The 23,795-nt window shown below is 33.4% G+C and overlaps 1 protein-coding gene across 1 annotated transcript; it reads right to left on the reverse strand.

The window, feature by feature from the left end:
- Positions 1 to 3,155: 3,155 nt before the first annotated feature.
- Positions 3,156 to 23,795, reverse strand: LOC110103595 (signal peptide peptidase 1). Its single transcript, XM_020832379.2, has 12 exons — positions 23,664 to 23,795; positions 23,112 to 23,296; positions 20,454 to 20,569; positions 20,193 to 20,344; positions 20,017 to 20,102; positions 18,483 to 18,610; positions 10,624 to 10,674; positions 9,960 to 10,046; positions 9,811 to 9,880; positions 6,977 to 7,113; positions 6,815 to 6,892; positions 3,156 to 3,457 (listed from the first exon to the last, which is right to left on the reverse strand). The coding sequence occupies exons 2-12, from the start codon at positions 23,149 to 23,151 to the stop codon at positions 3,362 to 3,364; spliced, it is 1,041 nt and encodes a 346-aa protein (XP_020688038.1). The 5' UTR covers positions 23,152 to 23,296; positions 23,664 to 23,795; the 3' UTR covers positions 3,156 to 3,361.

Here is a 23,795-nt window from a genome sequence, read left to right on the forward strand (position 1 = left end):
GGAAATAATAATTATAGATAAGAGGTTATATGATTAAAAAAATACAAAGTGTACAATCATCATAGTTATCATAGATCTTAATTTAAATCATATCATAATATTTTAATATAATTCATTAAAAAAAAAACTTAATTTTATTAAATTTGATTTAAAATTAGTGAAATATAAATTTTGTAGTTGAATTGCTAATCTAAAAAATAAATTTAATGATTTTAAAGCTCATAATAAAATATATTTTTTTAAAACCTTGTTATAAATTTTTTTATACTTTGTGGATAATCACAAAGCCTATCACTAACAATGATGAATCAATATTTTATTATTAGAGAATAAATATTGTAAGAAAATATTTATCAATTTTTTATGAATGAATTCTTACATTGATTAGGATAAGTTTAATAGCTAATAATTTTGTTATCATCAGAGTAAAATATAATTAAATAGTTAAATTTATATTAATTTGAAAATAAATTTAAGAAGCTAAAAAAACTATTATAATTAAAATTTATTTAAATACATTTTTAGTAGCCATTAATTATTATTTTCCAAATTAAATCTCCTATGAGATCTTCAAAATTTGTGCTGATTCTTCTTCAGGACTACAATTTTGTTTGGGACAGTTTCTTTACTGCTTCTTAAAGCAGTTTTTAGTACAAAATTTTTAATTTTTGTACTAAAAATTATTTCAAAAAACAGAAAGAAAGCCGTCCCAAACGAAGCCTACGTGTCTATGTAACATATTGAAAAATTATTATCAAGATTTTATATTTTTAATGAGCGAAAAAACTGTTATAAAAAAAAAAGAAGATAAATTAGGTTTTATTATTATTATTTAAGAAGAACAAAATTTCAGATTATTAAAATAATCATATGGACGCTATTTACTGGCATTTCTCACGTTTTTATTTTGGGGGCTATGTAAAGTTGAGAGGAGAAAGAGAGAGAGAGAGAGAGAGAGAGAGAGAGAGAGAGAGAGAGAGAGAGACGAAGGGTAAAGCAGAAGAATGGACATGATTTGGATAATGTTCCCAATTCTGCCGACCAAAGGATTTGCATTAAGGAGAAAATATTATCTGCGGTCATTGAACGGTTTAGAGATCAATCAGAATGTGCCACATCATTTGATACATAATTGTACATAATAACTGTACACAGTGTATTGAGGATGTGACACATTCTTATTGGCCTCCAGACGACATCCATATGAGACGTGTTGTTTGAAAAAAGAATATAATGCAATGTAAATTGAATGTAGTGTAAGAAAATAAATTAGAGTTGTTTGAATGATTGTTAAATGAATTCATGAGATTACTTTTTTTTTTTTTTTATTTGAAGTAAAACAAGTATAATGTAAAATCCAAAGTTGGATAATGTTCCCAATTCTGCCGACCAAAGGATTGGCATTAAGGAGAAAATATTATCTGCGGTCATTGAACGATTTAGAGATCAATCAGAATGTGCCACGTCATTTGATATATAGCTGTACATAATAACTGTACACGGTGTATTGAGGATGTGACACATTCTTATTAGCCTCCGGATGACGTCCATATGAGATGTGTTGTTTGAAAAAAGAATATAATGTAACGTAAATAAGTAAATTGAATGTAGCGTAAGAAAATAAATTAGAGTTGTTTGAATGATTGTTAAATGAATTCATGAGATTACTTTTTTTTTATTATTATTTGAAGTAAAACAAGTATAATGTAAAATCCAAAGAAGGTGATGCTCGATGGCAACAACAGCGGCCATGGTCGATGACAACGTGGTTGTTAACGGACGATAGCATTGACCATAAATTTATGATGCATTTGGAACTCTCAAATCTGAAGAATTCTAAATCCACCAAGAATTAAATAGAGGACGAATTTCAAATACATCAAAATTTTACAATATATTTATTTTACTTCACACCAAACACAGATATTCTCAAAACCATTGCATTTGAAATAGATACATGCATTTTACGTCAAACCAAATAGCCCCACAATACATTCTTAAGGCCATCTCCCAACCAAACACTAAACCAACATTTGTCGTCCACGAATCACTCCAGATGAACGCTAAAACATACATCATTCTCCTGACATGAACAACGTGAGGTCAACATTGACGTCACACTATTCACAAACACCTTTTTTTTTTCGGATTGAAAAAAAAGAATACCTAAAATATTTTTTATGTTATGAAATAAAATTCGATTAAAAATACCACAATGCTATCAGCTAAACATCCGCTAAAGAAATAAGCCACACGTTTCTCAAACCATCATTGCTTATCTTTCTTCAAAAACAAGTCGCATATATGACATTCTTTACAATTAAACTGATAACCATTCAATTAGCTTGAATGTCAAACTTCTTTAATGTAAAAACACTAAAATTTTATTTTATTATATTCAGCCCTATTGTTCAAAGTGAATTGAACAGCTAAATTCCGATAAATGCAAATGTTTGTTCAAAAAATTTATTGAATAAAATCATTCTAAGGAATTTTGCAAAACCTTTTTTTTTTCATAATTATTATAAATGAAGATATTACACCCTCATAATAAATGCAATAATTATAACATATAGCATATATTTTTTTTATTAAAATAGAGTTAGAAAGTCTTCTATCAAAATCACTACAAAGTACAAATTGAGCCTAAAAGGTTTTGGCAATGCACAAAAGAAAAAAAAAAGGATCAATAAAATAAGCTAAAAAAGAGAATAAAATACATTAAAAATGGATAATTTGATAATACTTAACAGCTAAAAGGAGCAAAAGCCGTAATCATCTTGGTGTGTATAAACGTTTACCGAACAAGTTTGGAGTCTTTTTGATAAGCTTCTGAAGCAAAATTGTTTATCCTTAACGAAGCCCAAACAAATAATGTCACCAATCATATCTACAATTTTTTTGTAAACTTAAAATTTTATACTAAAAAGTTGATTCAGAAAGCAGCAAGAAAGTTATTCCAAACAAGGGCTTCATTTGGGACGGCTTTTTTCTTGCTTTCTAAAACAGCTTTATATTGTACAATAATGCCGTTTTAAAAAACAGTACAAAAGCTGTCCCAAACAAAGCCAAAATCTGATTTGATTGACTGATCTCAAAGCAGATTCAAAGCTTATATCCTTTATTTTTTTCCAATTAGACAGACATAGCTACAGTTTCCTCAGCAGCAGTTGATAATTAAATAGCAAAAATATATGATTCTCTTAAAGACAAATCTTGACTTGTTCTGATCTTCAGAAAGTAAAAATTTTAAACAAGTAAAGAGACAGATTAAAAAAAGAACCATTCAGGAATTGATTGCTTCTACGCCTCACATTCTCTAATACTAAAAGCACATTAATTAAACATAGCAGCAGGAAAATTACTCATCTTTCTTGTCGGCTTTGTCTTCTCTATTTAGTTCATTGGAGTCCCTATTTGAATCATCAGAAGTCTTCGATTCATTATACTCCAGTAGCTGCACAAGCATTTATACAAACATCCAAAGCTTATTCCACTAAAAATCAAGAAGAAGAAACATTGGTAGATTAATGATCTTATACACATTAAGCACAAATGGAAATAAAAAAAAATGTGCTAATAACAGAAATCATCAAATATTGCTTCATATTTACTGCAAGTTTAAATGCATTCAACAAATTCATTTTGTGCAGCAGAGCTCTCCAGTTCTAATTATAAGTAGGGTTAAACAACGCGATTTTAGCATCTTCCACTGTTTCAGAACAAATAGACTATTCATATTTACTCATGTAATCAATAATAGATTAATAGATTTGGGCCTTCCTTTAAATTAATAAGCCCTTCTAATAAATGATCTGGATAAAAAAAATATGCCCCTTTTAAGTGGATTAATTATTTTGTGCGAATGCCAAATGCCGTATGGAGACCAACCAGAATGCGCCACGTTACTCATGTGCTCAGTACCGCGGCTTGGTACTGCTCGGTACTGCGGCAAGGTACCGCTGGCGTATGCATTCTGGTTGGTCTCCAAATAACGTTCGACATCCTATATCTGCACAGAATAATTTGTGAAGGTTCATCTACTATGCCCAGGTCAATTGGTTCCCTGCCATTATCTTTTTCAGCAAAAAGGGAAATGGTAATGATGGGGACATCAGTAGCGATTTCGACACATGTACCTTCAGGAGATGCCGAAGATCGACGGCCACGATCATGATATGTATTTTCATCATTTTATGTAATAGTTTATTTTTATTTTATGTTTTTCCGTTTTTGCCCTTATGGGTATTTGGTAGCTATTGTAGCCCAAGGGGCATTTTAGTACTTTACTTTCTTTGTTATTTTGAGGCCTATTTATATGGCCCTTTTCTCATGTAAGAGTTAGTTTTTGATGAAATGAAAATTACTTTGTGTTCTCTTTGTGAGTGCCTCCTCTCTCTCAAATCTCTTAGTGAGTTTTGAGAAGAGCTAGATCTCTTTGTGAGTTCTAGACCTTCCTCCATTTTATTTTTGTAATCAATTAGTGTGAAAACTCAAAAGAATACACCCGGATTGTATTCTTCTTGAGCTTCCTCCCCACAACCCCTTCCACCAAGCACTCCCGCCACCTACCCTGTCCAGCCGTCGGCCAGCAGTAGGCCAGCCACCTGCGGGCCTGCAGCCTTGCCGCCGCTGCTCCCTTAGCCGCCCAGGCCGCCAACCACCAGGCCCCCAGCTCCCGCCGGCCAGCCACCCTTCCCCAACTTGGCCGCCCTTGCCTCCTTCTGCCAACCGCCGGCTCCTTTTCCCCCATGAATTTCAAAATTTGAAATTCTAGATGTTTATGAGCCATTACTTGCTTCCTAATTTGTCTCCTTGAATTACGCTTTCAATTTAATTGGATTTCAAATTTCACATTTGACATTCCAATTATTAAATTGATTGATCTCTTAATTAGGAAGTTTTTTATCCCTAAGAAAACTGAAACTTAATTTCAGTTTTTGCAAAACCTGAAATTAAGTGGTGGTCCCCGCTTCTTCCTAAATCACCTCTCTCTCCTCCTCTTGTGGCCGGCCCTCCCTTCTCCTTCTCCCACAATTAATTCTTTTAATAATTCACCATCATGTCTTGCCTTTACCGACTAATATTCAAATTTGAATTCTCTAAATTGAGATTAAGTCCTCCATCATTGAAGTAAAAATCTGAATTGAATTCAGATTTTGTTATTTTCCTACTGAGCTCCACCCGTCCCACCCTCTCCCCTCTCCAACACTCTCTCTCCCTCTTTGGCTTCATCTCTAATGACCATCATGCATGGCGGACCCCGAGTTTGAATGGGGACTTGTGTTCGACGCTTACGGCAACCTCGACATCCAACGATCGCCGTTCTTCGACGCGGGATTTGATTCCGACGACGATACCGTTGGAACCTACTTGGAACGGATCCTACCAACTCTCATAATTGTCATCGACAAGCAACATCCCGACTCCGAGTGGATCATTGACGGCCGCCCACCCGCTCCTCCAAATCCGGCTTCTTTCCCGGCGACAAGTCCTCTCAAGATCACTTGTCTATTAGCGGCGTCGCTAAGTCTACTTTCGATTCTCTTCCGCTAGCCACCACTTTCAAAACGAGTGACGGATCTCAAGGTGAACGATCTAAATTTTAAACGTGTGGCTTTAGTAGTAGCTATTTGCATTATCTAGTTTATTTTGGGTTATCTTTTGCAAGACTCTTGTAATTCTTAAATGAAATCACTGCCGTTAACATAATCTATCATGAATTTTCTTGAATCCTACTTGAGTAAGCTAGATTTTATCGTTAACATTGCAAAATTAAACTCTCATTAATCTCTAACGTGCAATTCATGTTTCACCGCATGTTGTTTCACATCAATAAACCTAGCAATGTTAGTGCAACGTAGTTGCAAGATGAAGATTAACCATAATTAACAAGAACATCTCTGTTCACTTCATAATGAGTCCCGTTATTAATATGTGCGTTCACATTATTACCTCGATAAGAATCTTCTGGTGGTGCAATCTCTACAGGCTCATTCATATTATTAACAATCTGAAATTACTCGACTTTCATGGCACAACTGCCCTTGTAGCATTAACGAGATTTGTTGATATGTTAAACAATCTAACATTTGAGTCCTACTTCTCACTGATAATATTAATCAACTAGAAGCTCTGTTGTTTTTTTCTAAGTTGATACTAAATTTGATGCAGCATACATAAAAGGAAACTGTTAGACCGGTCCAAGGACCGGTCCAGCAGGTCCACGCGGGACCGGCTCAGGCGGAGTAGATGGAAGAGTTCCGCCTCTTCTTGTATGAGCGACCGAGCCGCCAAAGCCAACGGAGCATTATAGGAAGGATTTTTTAGGGATTTGGGAAGGAAATTTGAATATAGGGACTGTTTAAGGATTTCCTTTTGAATTGTATGCATTAAATAATTTGTTTTCCTAGGGTTAGGGTATCTTGAATTTGGCTAAAATTTGAGATCTCTTAGATTTAGGTTTTCTTTTGGGCTCTAGTGACGTTTAGAGGTTTGGGAGAGATTGATCCTCCTATCAGAAACCTAACATATTTTAAAAATTATATATAATACAAAATAAAAGAAAAAAATGTAATGTCTATAAATTTTCTAAAGAGTATGCAATCAACCTAATATAAACAAACGCATAAAATAAGGAAATAAGCATTCACAAGCAAGCAAATTTGGTTAACACCTATACATTCATAAAACAAGCAAAGCATACAGTTCGAATTGGCGAAAAATTCTCCAAATATAAGATGTATTTATTTAAATTATCTAGGTAGACAGTAAAGGGTAAAGCATTAAGTGAGAAATAAGTAGTAGGACAGACCAGCTTTACTTCTCTATTCCATAAGCAGTGAATAGCAACAGATCCGATTACAGCGGGAACAATATAAAGTAGAGCTGGCTGCAAATTACCAAGAGATCGGAATATAAATTTTTAAGAAACAAGCAAGTCAATAAAAAATTGTCATAAAACTCAAAATCTTGCCTGTGCAGCTTGAAACCAGTTCATCACAGCAATTGTAAGCACCAAACCAACAGTGTAACCAAAAAAGGCACTGTTAAAATAACGACCTTGTATACCCCTCGAAACATCAAACCGCAAAGCCAAAGCAACAAAAATACCTGAAACATAATGGAAATATGAAATCCAATATGCCGAAATAATATACTGAACAAAACTGCTGCAGTTACATCAAAGATTACGCAACATCCTCTAAGCTTGGGGAGATATAATTTAAAAAAACATTATCGTCAAAGAGGCACTATAATACGAAGCACTGCATATTTTCCTATAAACATGAAGCTGGTTGATAATGATAATAATGCATAGTTGATCTGCATAAAATCATAAAGGGAATAGTAAATCTAATTATAAACATCAAAGAAGCTCATGAGAAGTAATTTTCCTAACAATTCAGGAATTAGCTTGTAAAGAGAACGGGAGATTGATTTAGTTGATAATTTCGAAGTTATCTAATTTATTGATGGAGACTATCAATGATGGTGAATATCATATCACACCATTCAGATCAAAGAGAAAATCGCAAAGAATCCACACATAAAGATGTATCGAAAATTAGAGGCTTAGTGATCGATATTAGGGGTGTCAATTAATGACACAACACGAAAACCCGACAAGAAAATTCGGGTTCGGGTTGATCAGTTTAACAAACGGGTTGGTTTGGATCCTAATTCCTGATCCGTTTGAAAAAAAAATGTAGTGTACGGGTCAACCCGCTAACCTGAAAATGACTTTGAATTTGATCTGCGTCTCGGCTTGCACCCGTCCTCACATTGCGCTTGCAAGTCCCACTCGCACTCACCCAGTTGCATCGCTCGTCCTTTGCTCGCTCGCTCGTTCGCGGCCATGCCCTCCCTTGCTCGTGATGTCCCGCATCGCACGCTCCCACCCTCGCCCTCGCCCTCGCTCGTGTAGCCCCGCACCGCACGCTCCCACATGAATCATTTCTTCAAAGGGATATTAGAGGACATGGAAAAGGCAAACTCCTTTTGAGTTTGTTATAAACGATGGTCCTCTCTACAAAGAATGACATTTGTGCATAACAAATTCAACAAGCCATGTCCAAATGTATGCTGAATGGGCACAGATCCAAAGTGGCTATAAACTTTGGAGTGGAGAAAACATTGCAAAACTTGTAGTGATGTTAACTGGCCAAGCATGTGGTATGATGAAGTACATCTAATGATACAAACTCTACAACACCTCTAAATTTGCAAATATAAAATATGGGATTATACATGCCACTGCCCATACCAAGCTATGCATAGAAAAGCATCTCCATGAATATTTTAAAAGGTTTATCAACAATAAAATAGGGGACATGAATATCTCTATGTGGCCATGTATGGATATTCTAATCCCTTGCTGAAAAATAATGACTAATAAGAGGTCAACCAAACTCTTCTTCCAGCATTTATGGGCACACTTTGGATTACCTAATTTCATTTTATCAAATTGAGATGTTTATGTGAAGCCTTCTAGGCCATGAAGGATACGAAGCAAAAAAGGAGTATCATCTTCCATAGTTCCATTTATAGACTGACGACCAACGAATATGATAAATAGAATCTTAATGTAAGTTGCTACAAAGGTACAACAACAAGCATTCAAAAACTTTGGATGACCACCTATCATAACTTCAATTTGCCTGCAACAGAGGTGTACACTCCACACCAAATACACAATTTAAAGTATGTCTAAGACACCTACCATAATAAACCTTTGATATATCATCCCCTCTGCTAATGGTGGGATTGAAATTGACGAAGAAGAAGCTTCAAAATATATAGAGGGCATTCGAAAAATCAATGCATTAATGGAGAAGCCACAAAAACAGATAAAAAAAAATGATCATCATTGTGTCAAGGTTGATTTTCAAGTAGGAAATCTAGTCTAATTACACTCAAGCAAGGATCGTCTAAAATGAGGAGTATTAAAGCCCTTTAAATATTTCATATTTAATGGTGAGTAAGAAGTGAAGAACTTCTACCAGCTATGAATGATCTTTTTTTGGAGTAGAAAGTACGTTCAGAAACAGAATATTCTCCTAAAGAAAAAACTACTAACATAAGACACGGCCCAAACGAGACAGTATGCATTGGCAACAAGGTTTAGTTACCAAACATAGTTGGTATACCTTGAAATTTAGGAACATCTTCCTCTCATCTAATACTTTAATTTCACAGAAATGAAACTTTAAATGGCGAATTGTTAGACCGGTCACTGGACCGGTCCAACGGGTATGGACCGGCTCTGTTTTATCGAAGGCAGAATAGGAGTTCTGTCCCCTCCCTCAGCCGACTATTATGAAGGATTTAATGTGTTTTAGGAGGAAAAATTCAAAAGAGGGAACTATTATGAAGGATTTAATATGGTTTAGGAGGAAAAATTCAAAAGAGGGGACTATTATGAAGGATTTAATGTGGTTTAGGAGGAAAAATTCAAAAGAGGGGCTGTTTAGAGATTTCTTTTATTTTTGTATGCTTTAAGGAGGATATTTTCACTATGGTTAGGGCATCTTCGGGTTTTTTGACTTAATGGAGCTTGTTCTTAGGCTACTTTGGGCTCTAGCCAATGGCTAGGAATTGGGAGAGCCGGATCTTCCTCTCAAATTGACTCAAATTGAAGATCCATTGTATCTTGTTTGTTTTCTTCTATCTTGCATCAATTAAAAGATTTTTGTGTACAAACTAAAGACCAAACAAGATTAATCATGCTATGCATTATAAAAAAAGATCACTAGCACCAATAACACCGTGAAAAATCCCTATCTAGTAATCTACCAATAAAATGCTCACCCGGTATTACAATGTCACCCAGCCCGAGCATGGAAAAAGGCCTCGCAGAATCTGCTGTGGGGAACAGAAGCTGCATAGTAGCAGAATAGCTGAGCAGAAGTAGATGAATCAAATTCAGAAAGATACTTACATGTATAGGGAATACTGACCTTTATTGGAGCATCAAAAGATTTGGCAACACTAACCATCACTGGAGTAAAGAACACCCAAAATATGTCGTACACAAAAAGCCCAGCCTGTAAAAACAGAGAGAAAGTTAATTGACTTGGACACATATTTAATGTATGAATATCAGATAAACAAACATTATTTTCTTCACAATAGAGATGGAGAAACAATAGAACAGCCTATCTTCTTTTTTCAGAAACATAGCAATACTTGTTATCTAAGAAAGTGTCTACTACAGTAGAGAAAATGATTTTGTATTGATTTAAACATGAATGGTGAATTGGCCATGACTGCAATAACAAAATTTCCAATAATGACAACTAAAATGAAATTGCACCCATAAAAAAATTATTGACAGGAGTAATTTACATTTAAAGTAATTTCCCTACTTCAATTTCAAGTATTCTCAGATTTCCTGCCGCCCCACATTACAGAACAAAAAAACCATAGAACTCCAAAAAGATAAGTAGCATATTTAAGAAATTTTGTTGTTGAAAAAAAAAAAAAAATGCCGCAAAGCATTGCACATAAACAGAAAGTAGTTTTCTCAAATAACATAATGCATAAGAAAATTTGTAACTTCTACAAAACATCCACGAATGCAATAAATCCTTATTTTCTCAAAAATAAAAGCAATTTCCTCACCAAGAGGATAGCACCCGTCTTAAACGAACCCAATGATAGCATTTCAATGCCCTGCAAAACAAATTTGATGATTTGTTAGGTGATCGGAATATAGTGAAATCAGAAAAATAATGACAAGATCCCTCAGATCAAGACATCAACTTTCACTCACTAAAAATTAACCTTATTGTTGTAGGACATTTACCAAAATTCATTACAAATAATGACAGGCAATCTCATAAAAACCTAGGAGTTAACACAAAATTCTTCAGGTTAACGTTAAACTTTCTGAGCATCTCCTTCCATTTGACAAAATAGAGCATATAGTTAGGTTGAGCATAAATCACAAATCTAACATGGTTCAGAAGTTTATATGATGATAGATAAATGCTATCAATAAAAAGAGCGCATAAACATACAAAACCCTGAATAATGTAACCTATAAAATAGCAACGATGCTGACTAGGTTAATGATGATAATGCTGAACCTTAAAATGATGAGGTTAAAAGTTCTGTCAAATAAGTATGAAGCTCGTAAAGATAAATCTCTATGACAATTTACCAAGGAATCCTCTTCACCGTACAAATATGAAAAATGAACTGCGTGGACTAGAGTAAGGCAAACAAAAAGCGGGAAAAACTGCACTAAAAACAGATCCATAATAACCAGAAAGCAACCAACAGCAAATGGAGGATATATAGCGCTAAACATTTTATTTATTCGTTCTGGATTTAAAGATAAATTTATGATGACAATGCGGTAGATTCCAAAACTGACCCGTTCAAACCATTTTCATGGTTTTGTCAGAGAGGACTGACATTTTCGATTTAATAGCCAATTAAATCACAAGAAGATTTATTCTTACCTTCAAAACAATAAGTTCAGTAGAAGATTAAGCAAATTTGACTGATCTTTTGAATTTTATTTTATAGCAATTACATTTGTTTTTATTACCCAAGTTTACATAAGGTCCGAGTAAAGGTATGCCAAAAAATATTTCATTATAATCATAATTATCCTTTAACTGACATTTTATTTGAAAAAGATGATTGTCTGGCTCCCACTAGAAGCAACGTTGGACCTTGGCATCTCAAGGACTTCTTTCAATTGCAAGTACAAGCAAAAAATAACATGTAGTTATCTTGATTTGTTGGTTCGGAGCTTTGGCTACCAACCAAAAGGTCTTGGATTCGAAACTTGTGTATGTGATGTGTGTGTGAGTTTGCCTTAACTGGCTCAAAAGTCCAAAAAAAAAAGAAGCAAAAAACAACAAATTCTTTCTACAAAAACAGCAGCAAAAACAAGGCTAATGTTAAGTATCAAGATTAGTAGGATATAAAATGCAACATGGATATTAAGGCTCTGTTTGGATGCTAACAATTTGAGTGAAAGGAAATAAATGTAGTTGAATGTCTTAGATCAATTAATGTAATTCATAATCAACCCTTGAATTTAGCATATCATTTCATTTCCAAAATTTTGCTCTAATCCAACCAGAGCCTAATTAAAAGAAAATATGTATCCCGCATAAATTTTTTCTTTTTTTCTTAGAGAGAAAAAAAAAAGATTTCAAACATGAAAAAAGTTAACAATAAATAAATGTAATAGACATGGTCCCGTTTGGCAATTCCGTCTGTTGCTGTATTGTTCTCTATTGTGATGTGATGTCAAATAAAGTTGATAGCTATTTGGTAAATTTTTTGTTAAGTTTGCTTTCTAAGTTGTGATAGCTATTTGGTAAATGAAATGTTTCTCAAAATCAATTTGGATTCATGCAGGGTAGGTCTACCATGGAAGCTATACATTTATTGAGAGGTTTGATTGAGAAGTATAGAGAGAATAAGGAGGATCTACATATAGTATTTATTGATTTAGAGAAAGCATATGATAAAATTCCAAGAGAAGTGCTATAAAGAGTATTGGAGAAGAAAGGGGTTAATAATGCTTATATTCAAGTCACTAAGGATATGTATGCAGGAGCTTTTACTTGTGTTCAAACACAAGGTGAGTTGACCAAATATTTTCCTATTTCAGTTGGATTCCATCAAGGATCAGTCTTAAGCACATATTTTTTTTGTTTTAGTCATGAATGTTCTCACTAGACATTTGCAAAAGGTTGTAGCCTGGTGTATGTTTTTTGCTGATGATATTCTTCTTGTTGAAAAGACTAGAGAGGGAGTTGAAGGTAAACTTGAATTATGGAGGTCAACTTTAGAGTCTAAAGGTTTTTATTTGAGTAGATCTACAACTGAATATATAGAGTGCAATTTTAGTAGTAATAAATCTAGTGGGGGGACTGTGACTTTGGGCGATCAAGTCATTAATAAGAGTACACGTTTTAGATATATTGGGTCTATTGTTCAGAATGATGGTGAAATAGATGGGGATATTATTAGTAGAATTCAAATTGGATGGTTGATGTGGAGGAATGCATCGGGCTTGTTGAGTGATAGAAAAGTCTGTCTCATACTTAAGGAAAAATTCTATAAGATGGTGGTGAGACTTGCAATTGCTTTATGGTGTAGAATGTTGGCCATTAAAAGAGAAGCATAATATTAACTTTTAAGTGTTGCAGAGATGAGGATGCTCAGGTGGATGAATGACTTTATTGTTAGAGACAGCATACAAAATAAGCATATATGTGAAAAGATTGGAGTGGTTCCAGTGGATGATAAGATTAGAGAGAGTTGACTTAGATGACTTAGTCACATAAAATGGAGGCCTGATGACTCAGTTAGGAGAGTAGATGTATTAGATTTGGCTTATGTTAAGAAAGGTAGAGGTAGACCTAAAAAGACATAGTTAGAAAATGTTAGAAATAACCTTTCTTTATTAGATTTAAATGAGAATTTGACCCTTAACATGACACAATGAAGAAAAAGAATTCATGTAGTCAACCGCACGTAGTGGGATAAGGGCTGATTTTGTTGTTGTTATTGTTTGCTTTCTAAGTTGTGATAATTTGCATGTCTTTGGTAAAAAAGATTATGAAGTGCCATGAATTGGTTAAAGGAAAAAAAAAAGACAATAATAATTATTAAAATGAGATCACTGTAATTATCTTTAAAATAATTAATAGTTATTCATCTATGCTTATAAATAAAATTATAAAATGATTTTTGCAATAATATCAATCAATTTTGTAATGAAGAAAAAACTTTATAGCATTCATCCATAAAAAACATTGAACAGGTGTTGACCCTCATACTAGTGTCGGGGTCGAGTCGACCGCGCAAGGTGGGTTTTAAAAGAGAAAGAGCTCGAAATCGCGCAAAAACTCACCCGACGCGTGTCGACCGAAAACCCAAAATCGTCGAGACGACCTCCGTTCGCGAAACGGACAGCGCCGATGCGTCCGGAGCAACGGAAACAGCTAAGATCGACACCCATATTGGTAGGGGTCGTCGGTCGGCGAAAAATTAAATTTTGGGCGCGCGAATCGAGACGACGACTTGTGCGAGCGACGACGCGACGACCAACTCGATGCAAAATTAAATTTTATTTTTATTTTTGTGCAATCTAATTAAAAAATTTTGAAAAAAAAGAGGGAGAAAGAGCTTTTTTTTTTAAATAAAAATGAATTTTCTTTTAATAAAAAATCCAAAAAATACCTAAACTACCCCCCACTTAACCTCATAACCCTCATACTCTCCCAACCGACCCCCCCACTCTCATTTCACGATCATTCCACGACTCCAAGCCGCGCCTCCCTCTCCTCTTTGAATTAGTTAAAGAAAAAAAAAAGACAATAATAATTATTAAAATGAGATCACTGTAATTATCTTTAAAATAATTAATAGTTATTCATCTATGCTTATAAATAAAATTATAAAATGATTTTTGCAATAATATCAAGCAATTTTGTAATGAAGAAAAAACTTTATAGCATTCATCCATAAAAAACATTGAACAGGATAACCAAAAGCAATCATGCACTGGTGATTCTCCTTAAGAAGGTATACAATGTCTGACATGGACATGCGTAGAATGCACCTCAGACACAATGAAGACATGTCCAATTAAAATAACATTAAAAAAATCGAACAGAGGTGCTCAAAATATTTTATTATAAAAATATTTTAAAAAATAATTTCTTATATTTTAATATCTTATCAACTAAAAATTAAAAAACAAAACTTGTTATTTCCTCGCTACAACAACAAACACCAATAGCTCGCATGCACTAAACACCCGTCCCCTGACATCCCCATTGTGGCTCGTAGTTAGGATTTCACATGGTCGCCCGATGTCATCATGTCACCAATGCCAGATGCCGACAATTTTTATAGACCCATAATAACGCCCCTGCTGTCTCGACAACTCGACACTAATGTCAGACACTGTCTCAACCTTGACGATCAACGTCGTCTCAACATCGACACTCGATACCCCTCTCAACAATGTTGTCATCTCCATTATCGACATGAAAGCTCGTGACTAGGGTTTTGAAACTGACACCGTTTTCTCAGTCTGTAGGCCATCTACAATAAGAGACATTCTCTGCATCTAAGGAACTTTAATTATTTTTCATATTCAAAATAGTGAATGTGATATTTCTTCCCCCTCTATTCTTGCTCCTTCAATCAATGATTTTCATCGTACATAAGTTCTGCAATTTGGGAAATGAAAAATTAGTAGAAAATTTTGTTCTACAAGAGAAAAATAATAGGAAAGGAAAAGACGAGGAAAAATATAAGGAGAAAAAATAAGTGTAATTTTCAATTATTGCTTTTTGAATTTCATATGTTCTTCTCCACCTAAAAATTTAGGATTTTGAATTTTCAATGGTATAACAATTTAAATTTAAGGTTTTATACTAATTGTGAAATGTGTTATAGCTCTAGTGGTAGGGCTCTAAAAGTGGTGAGGGTTTAAAAGAGCCTAATATTAAAAGCAATCAGACTTGACGAATAATATAACCAAGTTTGCAATTTTTTTTCTAAAAGCAAAGAAAATATTGCATTTGAATGCATTTGCTGTAATGTTACTTACAAAGGCTTATATTCAAGAGTAAAAGCCCATTTACTAAAGATTATTAATCATAAAATTAAAATTTGTCCTAAAATAAGTGATTCATAGGTGAATGGCATGCAAAGGCAATTTAACAAAGTTGATCAAAAAGGCTTTCAAAAGATAAACTACTACCTACTATTCATGGTTCATGCCCTTATGCCTCTTCTATTCAAACTGATGAAGAGACGATGTCAATCTCAATATAGGTTCATTTAGGCTGAAAGGACATGAGTCCGAGAAAAGAGAAGACGTTGCAAACAATCTTTTGGAGAAGGAATTTAATCTACAAACACGAGAACAACTGGATGGTAAACTTGTAATGATATTTTTTTCTCAACTAGTCTTTCTTTTAACCTTGCAAGAAATCCTCATTACAAGCATGCATTTATTTTTATTCTTAAAAATAATCTTTTGCAGGTTATGTGCCTCTAGAGTATAATTCCATTAGAATAAAATTATTGTAAACGGAGAGGTCTAAGATTGAGATGTTGCTTAAACTTAAAAAAATGAACTTAGAATGGGAAAGGAGTTTGGTGTGTGATGGTTGTACTAGGCATAAAAAATATCACTTATCAATTTGATGTCAATATGAAAGAAACTACCCAATGTTACTTAAAGTTGAAAATTTTGAAGGGTGGTATAAAAAAAATCTTCATTTGCAATTTAACTAAAGAAGTGATCGTGATGATTAGCCCTTCCAACATTACTCGAATTAGTACTAATAATGCTCCAGTTTGTAAGCCAATAGGATTGCTAGTTAAGTGAACATATCATCATATCTTTTAGATGCCCAGAGTTGTGCATACCATCAATCTTACTTTAAAGAATATTTGTGCACCAAAAAATACTGAGATAGGTGAAATAACTTTCATTGAATGCCATTGGAACAAAATGGTTTATGAAGATGTTGTTTTGACAAAAAAACTTTCTAATAAATTATTCTACGATGCTTTCTATTTTTAATGTTTTCTCAACTTTATAAAAACTTGTTGAGGCTAAAACTCATTTTGCTTTAATTACTGTGAAGTTAAGAAGATTCAAGTAAATTAAAAAAGTACTTCAATCGATGATGATTACTGAGAAATGATCATATTATCGGAGGATAATGTCGAAAATACAAGATATGTGAATATAGAGTTTGTTAAATTCTCTAGAAATCTTGAGGAATTCAAACATAAATAATCTTTACGCGTGAGAAGTGGAGAAAGGATCCAAAGATATGATGGTTGATTCATGGCGCTTTAGCATCTCTATGTCAATAATTGCCATAAAACCTCTTGGCCAAGTTTCCTTCTCTCATTGCAAGAAAAATTAAAACACATAATCATTCATTCAATCAACAAAGAGGGTAAAATAATTTCATAATGAGCTAAAGATTTAGTTTATGTGCTCTTATATTAAGAAATATCCCAAATTATATGAAACCTTATAAAAAGAAGATGGCTTTGAATCCCTCGATAATATGAGAATTTTAGAGATAGCAAATCTTTCTCATAATGAGCCATAATTGGAAGCGTAATATTATTTAATGATGATATTGAAGGCCAAAGATTAATAAATGATGAATAGTCAATCCCATTATTCCTTTTAATGAATAACTGACTATTGTATTTTGAACCTAATAGAAAACACTTGTATAAACCTAAAAAAGCATTGCTGAAATCCGAGAAAATCAGCCACTTGCAAACAATTTTTTAGAAGGAAGACGAACAACAACGAAACAAATTTTATTTGATGAAAAACGAACAAAAGCAAGCAAGATGCAATGGATCTTCAATTTTGAGAGGAAGATCCGGCCCTCCCAATCCCTAGCCGGCGGCTAGAGCTCAATTACCTAAGAGATATATCAAATTTCAGCCAAATTCAAGATGCCCTAACACTAGAAAAACAAACTATTTAATGCATACAATCCAAAAGAAAATATCTCAACAGCCCTTACTTTCAAATTTCTCTCCTAAACTCCTCATAAATCCTTCCTAATCAGAGCTTTTGGACTTTGCGTTTTCAGCGGCACAAGCGGGAGGCGGAACTTCTCCGCCTCTGTTACACGCGAGCTAGTCACATATGGATCGGTTGGACCAGTCCAGTGGACTTATCTAACATAATCTTAATGTTATACTAGACAATTCATACTTACTTTCTTGATATCATAAGTTAGACAACTATTTATAGAACATTCAACTTTTCAAAGTTAATGTTAAAGTTAAATGAGTTATCATTTCTTTGTTATTCTTAATATTCAACCTATTGAATTTCTATGTATTATTTTTAAGATATAAAAATTACAATACCATGTTCAACTCAAATCCTCAACGTGTCCCATATTTGTGTCGTTGTGTCCATTATGTGCATCCTAGACTGCACGTAAAATATGAAATTACAAAATTTCATGGTGATGTCTAAATGGATTACTGGGACATTTAGCATTAAAATTTTCAATTTTTAGAAAACATGATTGCTTAGCTTTTTTCATAACCCTAATTTTTCAATTTTGCATAGCTGAAATTTTCCATACAACAATTTACTTGACTTTTACCAAGCCATTGAAAACTTCTTCAAACATGTAATCAGGTAACAAAAATCATTACAAGATGGGACCTACAACAACAACAACATCAAGCCTTTATCCCACTATGTAGGGTTGGCTACATGAATCATTTTTCTCTATTGTGTCCGGTTAAGAGTCAAATTCTTATTTAAATCTAATAAGGAAATGTCATTTCTAATATTTTCTAACCAAGTCTTTTTAGGTCTTACATCTATCTTTCTTAACATAAATCAAATATAATACAATATGAGACCTAAATAAATAAATAAATAAAGATCTAATAACAGATCGTATCCTAAAAGAAAAGCAGAAGCAAACCTGAATGGAGAATGAAATCCCCAAAACATTGTTTGCTAGCCAGTGCTTCTGAGATGCATACCAAGCACAGAAAAAAGTTCCTGGAATAGAGGCAACAATCTGAGACCTCGTAAACTCTACCGAAAAAGCTGCATAAAAAAAAAAAGAAAAAGAAAATTGCATGCTCACATGAGTAAATCTAAATCTAAAATATCAAAAATCTGCATTCACGTAGGGTAAGCAGTCCAAGCACACAGATGAAGAAGAGAGGTAGTAGCATTAAAAACTTTTTTTTTCCCTGAAAGCTCGCCAAAAGTTGCAAGGATCAATCATCATTAAATCAATATAAGTTTATGTTAACTGGCCAAACATAATTATACAAAGTAATAAATAGACAGACCTTTGTTAAAAATTTGAAAAAAAAAAAAATTGGATCTAGGTCCTAAACTGTGTCAGCAGCTATTTTATTTGAAAATACCTATAAAAAAACAATGATTTAGGAGAAGAACACCTGCACATCCCAGGTCATCTCCCCTATGATTGTAGGGGAAACTAGCTTATAGCATTAGCAAATATCATAGAAAAGCTATAGCTTAAGTTCTCCTTACATTTTTCAAACAACGCATATCAGAAAAACAGAGGATTCATCACTAACAGAAAGTGTGTTTCACGGTTGGCTTGGGACAGCTGCATACGTTCGTTAAATTTATTGAAAATTTGTTGCGGGCAAAGTAGATCTTTTGAAAACTCCTGGGATATTATAGATTTTTTCCATCAAATAAATTAGATGATAGCTTTTCTACAATCACCACACTAGTCGATCTAATTGTGAAAACCTCTATCATTGATATTCCTTAAAAGCAGCAAGAAAGTTGTATCCAAATAAAAATGCAGCGGCAGTTTGGAAAATCAACGTCAAACAAATACCAAACACACTCACCCTTCAATATCAGGAGCTGAATCTATCACCAGGTGAGTTATTAAAATCAAAGAAATAGTTTGATGCATTATGGGGGTTCAAAGCATTCTAACAATGGCCACTTCCTAAACTACAAGCTTACAATAGCTTTCTTTATAAGAAAGACTGCAAGAACAATCCAAGATAAAAGTGCCGTGCTAAAAAAGGAACGTAGGTGAAGGCTGAACAATCATCCTAAAATTGCAACGTCTTATATTAAACCATTAATCCAATAAGAGCAGCTGACGCCCAGCCTACCAATTTAGGTCTACGCACGTATCCATGCCAGATAAAAAATAATAATAAGGTAACAGATCAAAATCAAACGAATAAGAGAAAAGCGTTCATAATCTATCAAACAGCTTTTTTTTGAAGTTTCTCGGAAATGGCAGACCAAACAAATGCATTTTACACATCCATCAAAGAATTCCCAATCTCATGTGCATGCAAAGAAATGCAAATTCAAAACAAAATGTTAAAATATGCATGTTATTTAAAAAAAAAAAATGCAACAACCAACAAATGGCAAATACAACATATAATCTTGGTGATAGAAGCAGTAATAACATAGTAGAGGATATTGTTCGGCATACTTACAATGGAAATATGGAGCATGCCAAATAATCAGATCATCATTCCAATGCTTCGGAAGAAAACGCTTAATTGAAGGCACTAGAGTGGCACTGCAAAATCAACATTAGCTGCAGCAACAAAATTTTGCCAAACTAGGAATCTAATAACTAAAATTATAACGAGAAAAGTAGAAGACATACGAAAAGGCGATGATCCCAAGCACAAAAAAGTAGCATGTGAGTACAGCATTGACCAAGTCTTTTGAAACAAACTTGAAAAGCAAAAACAATGACAAGAGCATTGCACTGCCGACTAGGGGGAAGCGCATTGCATGTTCATTGGACATTGTTTCCTGCATGAATTGGTATGCAGCCTCAGGAAAGGTAAAGCAACTAAATGATAAAAGATCTTAAACAAAGATATAACCATAAATTTTCAATGGAAAGATTAATGACACTTACCGATGGTGGTGTTGCCTTGACTGATCTGCAACAACCAACATATACCGTTAGGCATGCTGTCAGAATTACATTTAGATTGGGATCTACCTTAACAAAAAGTGGCGCCAAAGACAGACCTGCAAGAATTACTTTGGTGTCAGAGCATCAATTTTGATTTTGTACCCAAATGATATTGTGCAATTAAAAGAAAAGCATAGAGAGTGGTAAACCATGATACAATTTTTTTTAAATGATAAGTCGAGATAGGGTACCGGTACCATTGAGTTCATTCAGTGGACATCAAAGGAAAAGCTGTGCATAAAATGCATTTGAAGTTACTCGTGATACTTATGCTAAAATGTTGACTGATATTAGTACTTTTCAAGGCAACGAAAGAGTATCCACTCAAAATAGGATTATATCATGGATTAACATCAAACATGTATTATTGCTATTGGTTAGGGCTAAAAAGATAAAAAGAATAAATTTAGGATGGTATACATCATGGTCATCTTTATGTATTCTTATTTTTTGTTTATAGTTGAGTGCTATTTAGAGAGTTAAATATATTCTTCATAAATCATTTTTAAATTTTTTATCCACGTAACCTTGAGTCTACCTCACCATCCTAATCTTCTTAACACTAATTTTATTTAAATGTATAGTGGCATATCAACTAGCCTGCATTGCACATATCCAAACCACCAAAGCCTATTTTTCATTACCTTATTTGCAATAGATGTCACTCAAATCATCCTCCTAATAAAATTATTCCTAAAATTATTATTCCTAGCTTTTCAACATATATCAAGGATTTTTAGGGTCCAACATTCAAACCCATACAAAACTACTGATCTAATTGCAGTTTATAAATTTTACATTCAAGTCTTCATTATACCCTCTCATCACACAAAACTACTTCAAAAATTCTTTATCATCCAACCTTAACTCTATAAGTTACATTTTCATATATTTCTTCGTTATTCTATATAATAGAACCGAGATATTTAAAACTATCATACCTAAGTGTGCTCTTATCTTATAATAATATAAAATGATAATTGTTAATATCAAACCAATAAAATTATATTTCACATACATAGCCTTTGTCTTTACTAATTATAAATACTCTATCTAATAAATATCCCTCTATTTTCCCTTAATTTAGTGGGCACACTACATTCAAACTACATCTACAAAAAAACATACACAAAGGCATATCACTTTAAATGCCATTTGCAAGCATCTCCATAAATACTACAAAGATACATTAACTTAATAATGATCTTTGATGTAAATTAACTATAATTGAAAACTTAGTCACTCCACAACATTATATATTAGTCAATGCTCCATCATATACATCTTTAATAAAATTAGCATACCTTTGATGCACGCATTTCTATCTTAATATAAATTAATCAATTCTAATGATACTCATTCATATAATTTCTCAAGATAAAAAAAAATCATATAACGTCCTTTAATTGTTCTCTATATTTTAAATTAATAATCTTAGCGAAAAAAAAAAAAACTTTCATAGTAAATTTTTAGGGTAAGAAATCAAGTTGATTTCTTAGATATTTTATATTTCATTACTTTCTTACATAGCTTTATTACATGACTTAGAACATTCATCATCTACAATTAGCACAATCTAGAACATAACATTTTATTCTTAAATATTGATATCAAATTATTTCTTCTCCAGTCATTTTAACCTCTTAGTCTTCAAAATCCTATAAAAACTTTTCATTCACTAAATCACAACATCCATCATAGCCCTCCAAATCTCAATAGTTAACTCATATGTGCATAAATCCTTAACTTTATACAGCTTCTACAGAGATAACTCTACTTCATTTTTGAGGATCAATCTACAACATATTTATTATATTATTAATTATAGTATTCCAAAAGAATTTTCTTAAAACTCACACTTAGTAATTTATAAAGGTACCATGCCATGTTTCATTATTGTCTTCAACTTTAATCAAGATCATATCCTCTTCCCTCTAATGCATTTAAATTTATCAAAGTATCCATATCTCTTAATATTTGCCTTATTATTCTAGATGTTTCCTTTTCAATTTCTTTGGCACAAAGTTATTCTCTAAATCATCAAGAGTTGTAGCTTTTGTTTTATTTACTACACTCTATGCAAGATTTTTAGCTTTTTGATAATTATTATAAACTTCTAGAGAAATCAAATTTTGTCACCTTTCAAAATTGCATTTATGTTTCTTACTAGCATTCAATGCCTCATCACAAACAAAAGTAAATGAATATAAGAAAAATCATAAAGTAATCAATATTAGTTGGAATAAGACTGCATGCTCATGATGATGATGGCAACGATGATGATGAAAAATAACAAAATGCAGCAAAACAAAATCATTTGAAGGATATAATCATGCATGCACTTCAACACATTTTACCTCTATAATAGATAACTACTATAACTCATATCAAAACATGGAATTTTGAGTTGCTTGTGAGGTGAAACTTTCAAGGTGATTAATCTACTATCAAATGAAACCACATAAAACAAGTGCAAGATAAATAAAGCATTTGTAAGTTGAAAACACCGCTGTTTCAGATATTGAAAACATCTAAATTTACATCCATTATCAAAATATGACCTAAAATATTCTTGTTTCCGAATGTTATATAACTTACCTAAAAGAACTAAATTTGCCGAGCGTTCTCGATTCTTCATCTCAACGCTTGAGGATGCAAATGACACACTGAAGTGGTAGGTTGAGAAAACAGTAGCTGCTGCCGATTTCCGTAAGTGTTGAGGACTTAAAACTACATCAGAGACTAAGAACAGGATGAGAGACCTTCTACGCCCATCGTAGGCCCTGAAACGCAAAATTATTAAATTAAAAGCGTATTAAACTACAACAAAGAGATCCGAAACAACATCATTATGTATGAAACATAGTACTTTGTTAAATACAAATAACAAATCAAATAACATAGTAGTTTATTCCCGATCGATTCGATGGCCCTTCAACCACCTCAGATTCTAAAGAAACAACCCCGCAAAAGCAATTCGTATATCACCCCAATCCTTATCGGCCACACGTCTCGGTGACAAACGAAATAAACCCTAAAAACCCATTTCGAATTCAAATCCGGCGCGGAGAGACCGGGAAGGACTAAGGAAGCGGATTGCAAGAATACGCAATGATGAGAAACTCAGAGGAAATTGAACGAAAGACGGACCTTCTCAAGTCTTTCTGAGATCGAGAGGAGACGGATCACAATGGATTCTTTCGGAGCCGATAGAGAATTACAGTAACAGTACTCCTCGAGCTTGCATCGGTTACTTCCAGGCGGCTTATGCCGGCCTTTTTT

Source organism: Dendrobium catenatum, unplaced genomic scaffold (genome assembly GCF_001605985.2).
Source record: "Dendrobium catenatum unplaced genomic scaffold, ASM160598v2 original_scaffold_254917, whole genome shotgun sequence".
In the NCBI taxonomy this organism is placed as follows: domain Eukaryota; kingdom Viridiplantae; phylum Streptophyta; class Magnoliopsida; order Asparagales; family Orchidaceae; genus Dendrobium; species Dendrobium catenatum.

Excerpts from the sequence above, each read along its gene's own strand:
- LOC110103595 (XM_020832379.2), bottom strand. The coding sequence starts at position 23,151 with ATGAAGAATCGAGAACGCTCGGCAAATTTAGTTCTTTTAG. Across the intron at positions 10,675-18,482 it reads GGATTTCATTCTCCATTCAG|GGCATTGAAATGCTATCATT; the intron begins GTTTGCTTCTGC and ends TTTGTTTTGCAG. Across the intron at positions 7,114-9,810 it reads GGGTGACATTGTAATACCGG|GTATTTTTGTTGCTTTGGCT; the intron begins GTGAGCATTTTA and ends ATTATGTTTCAG.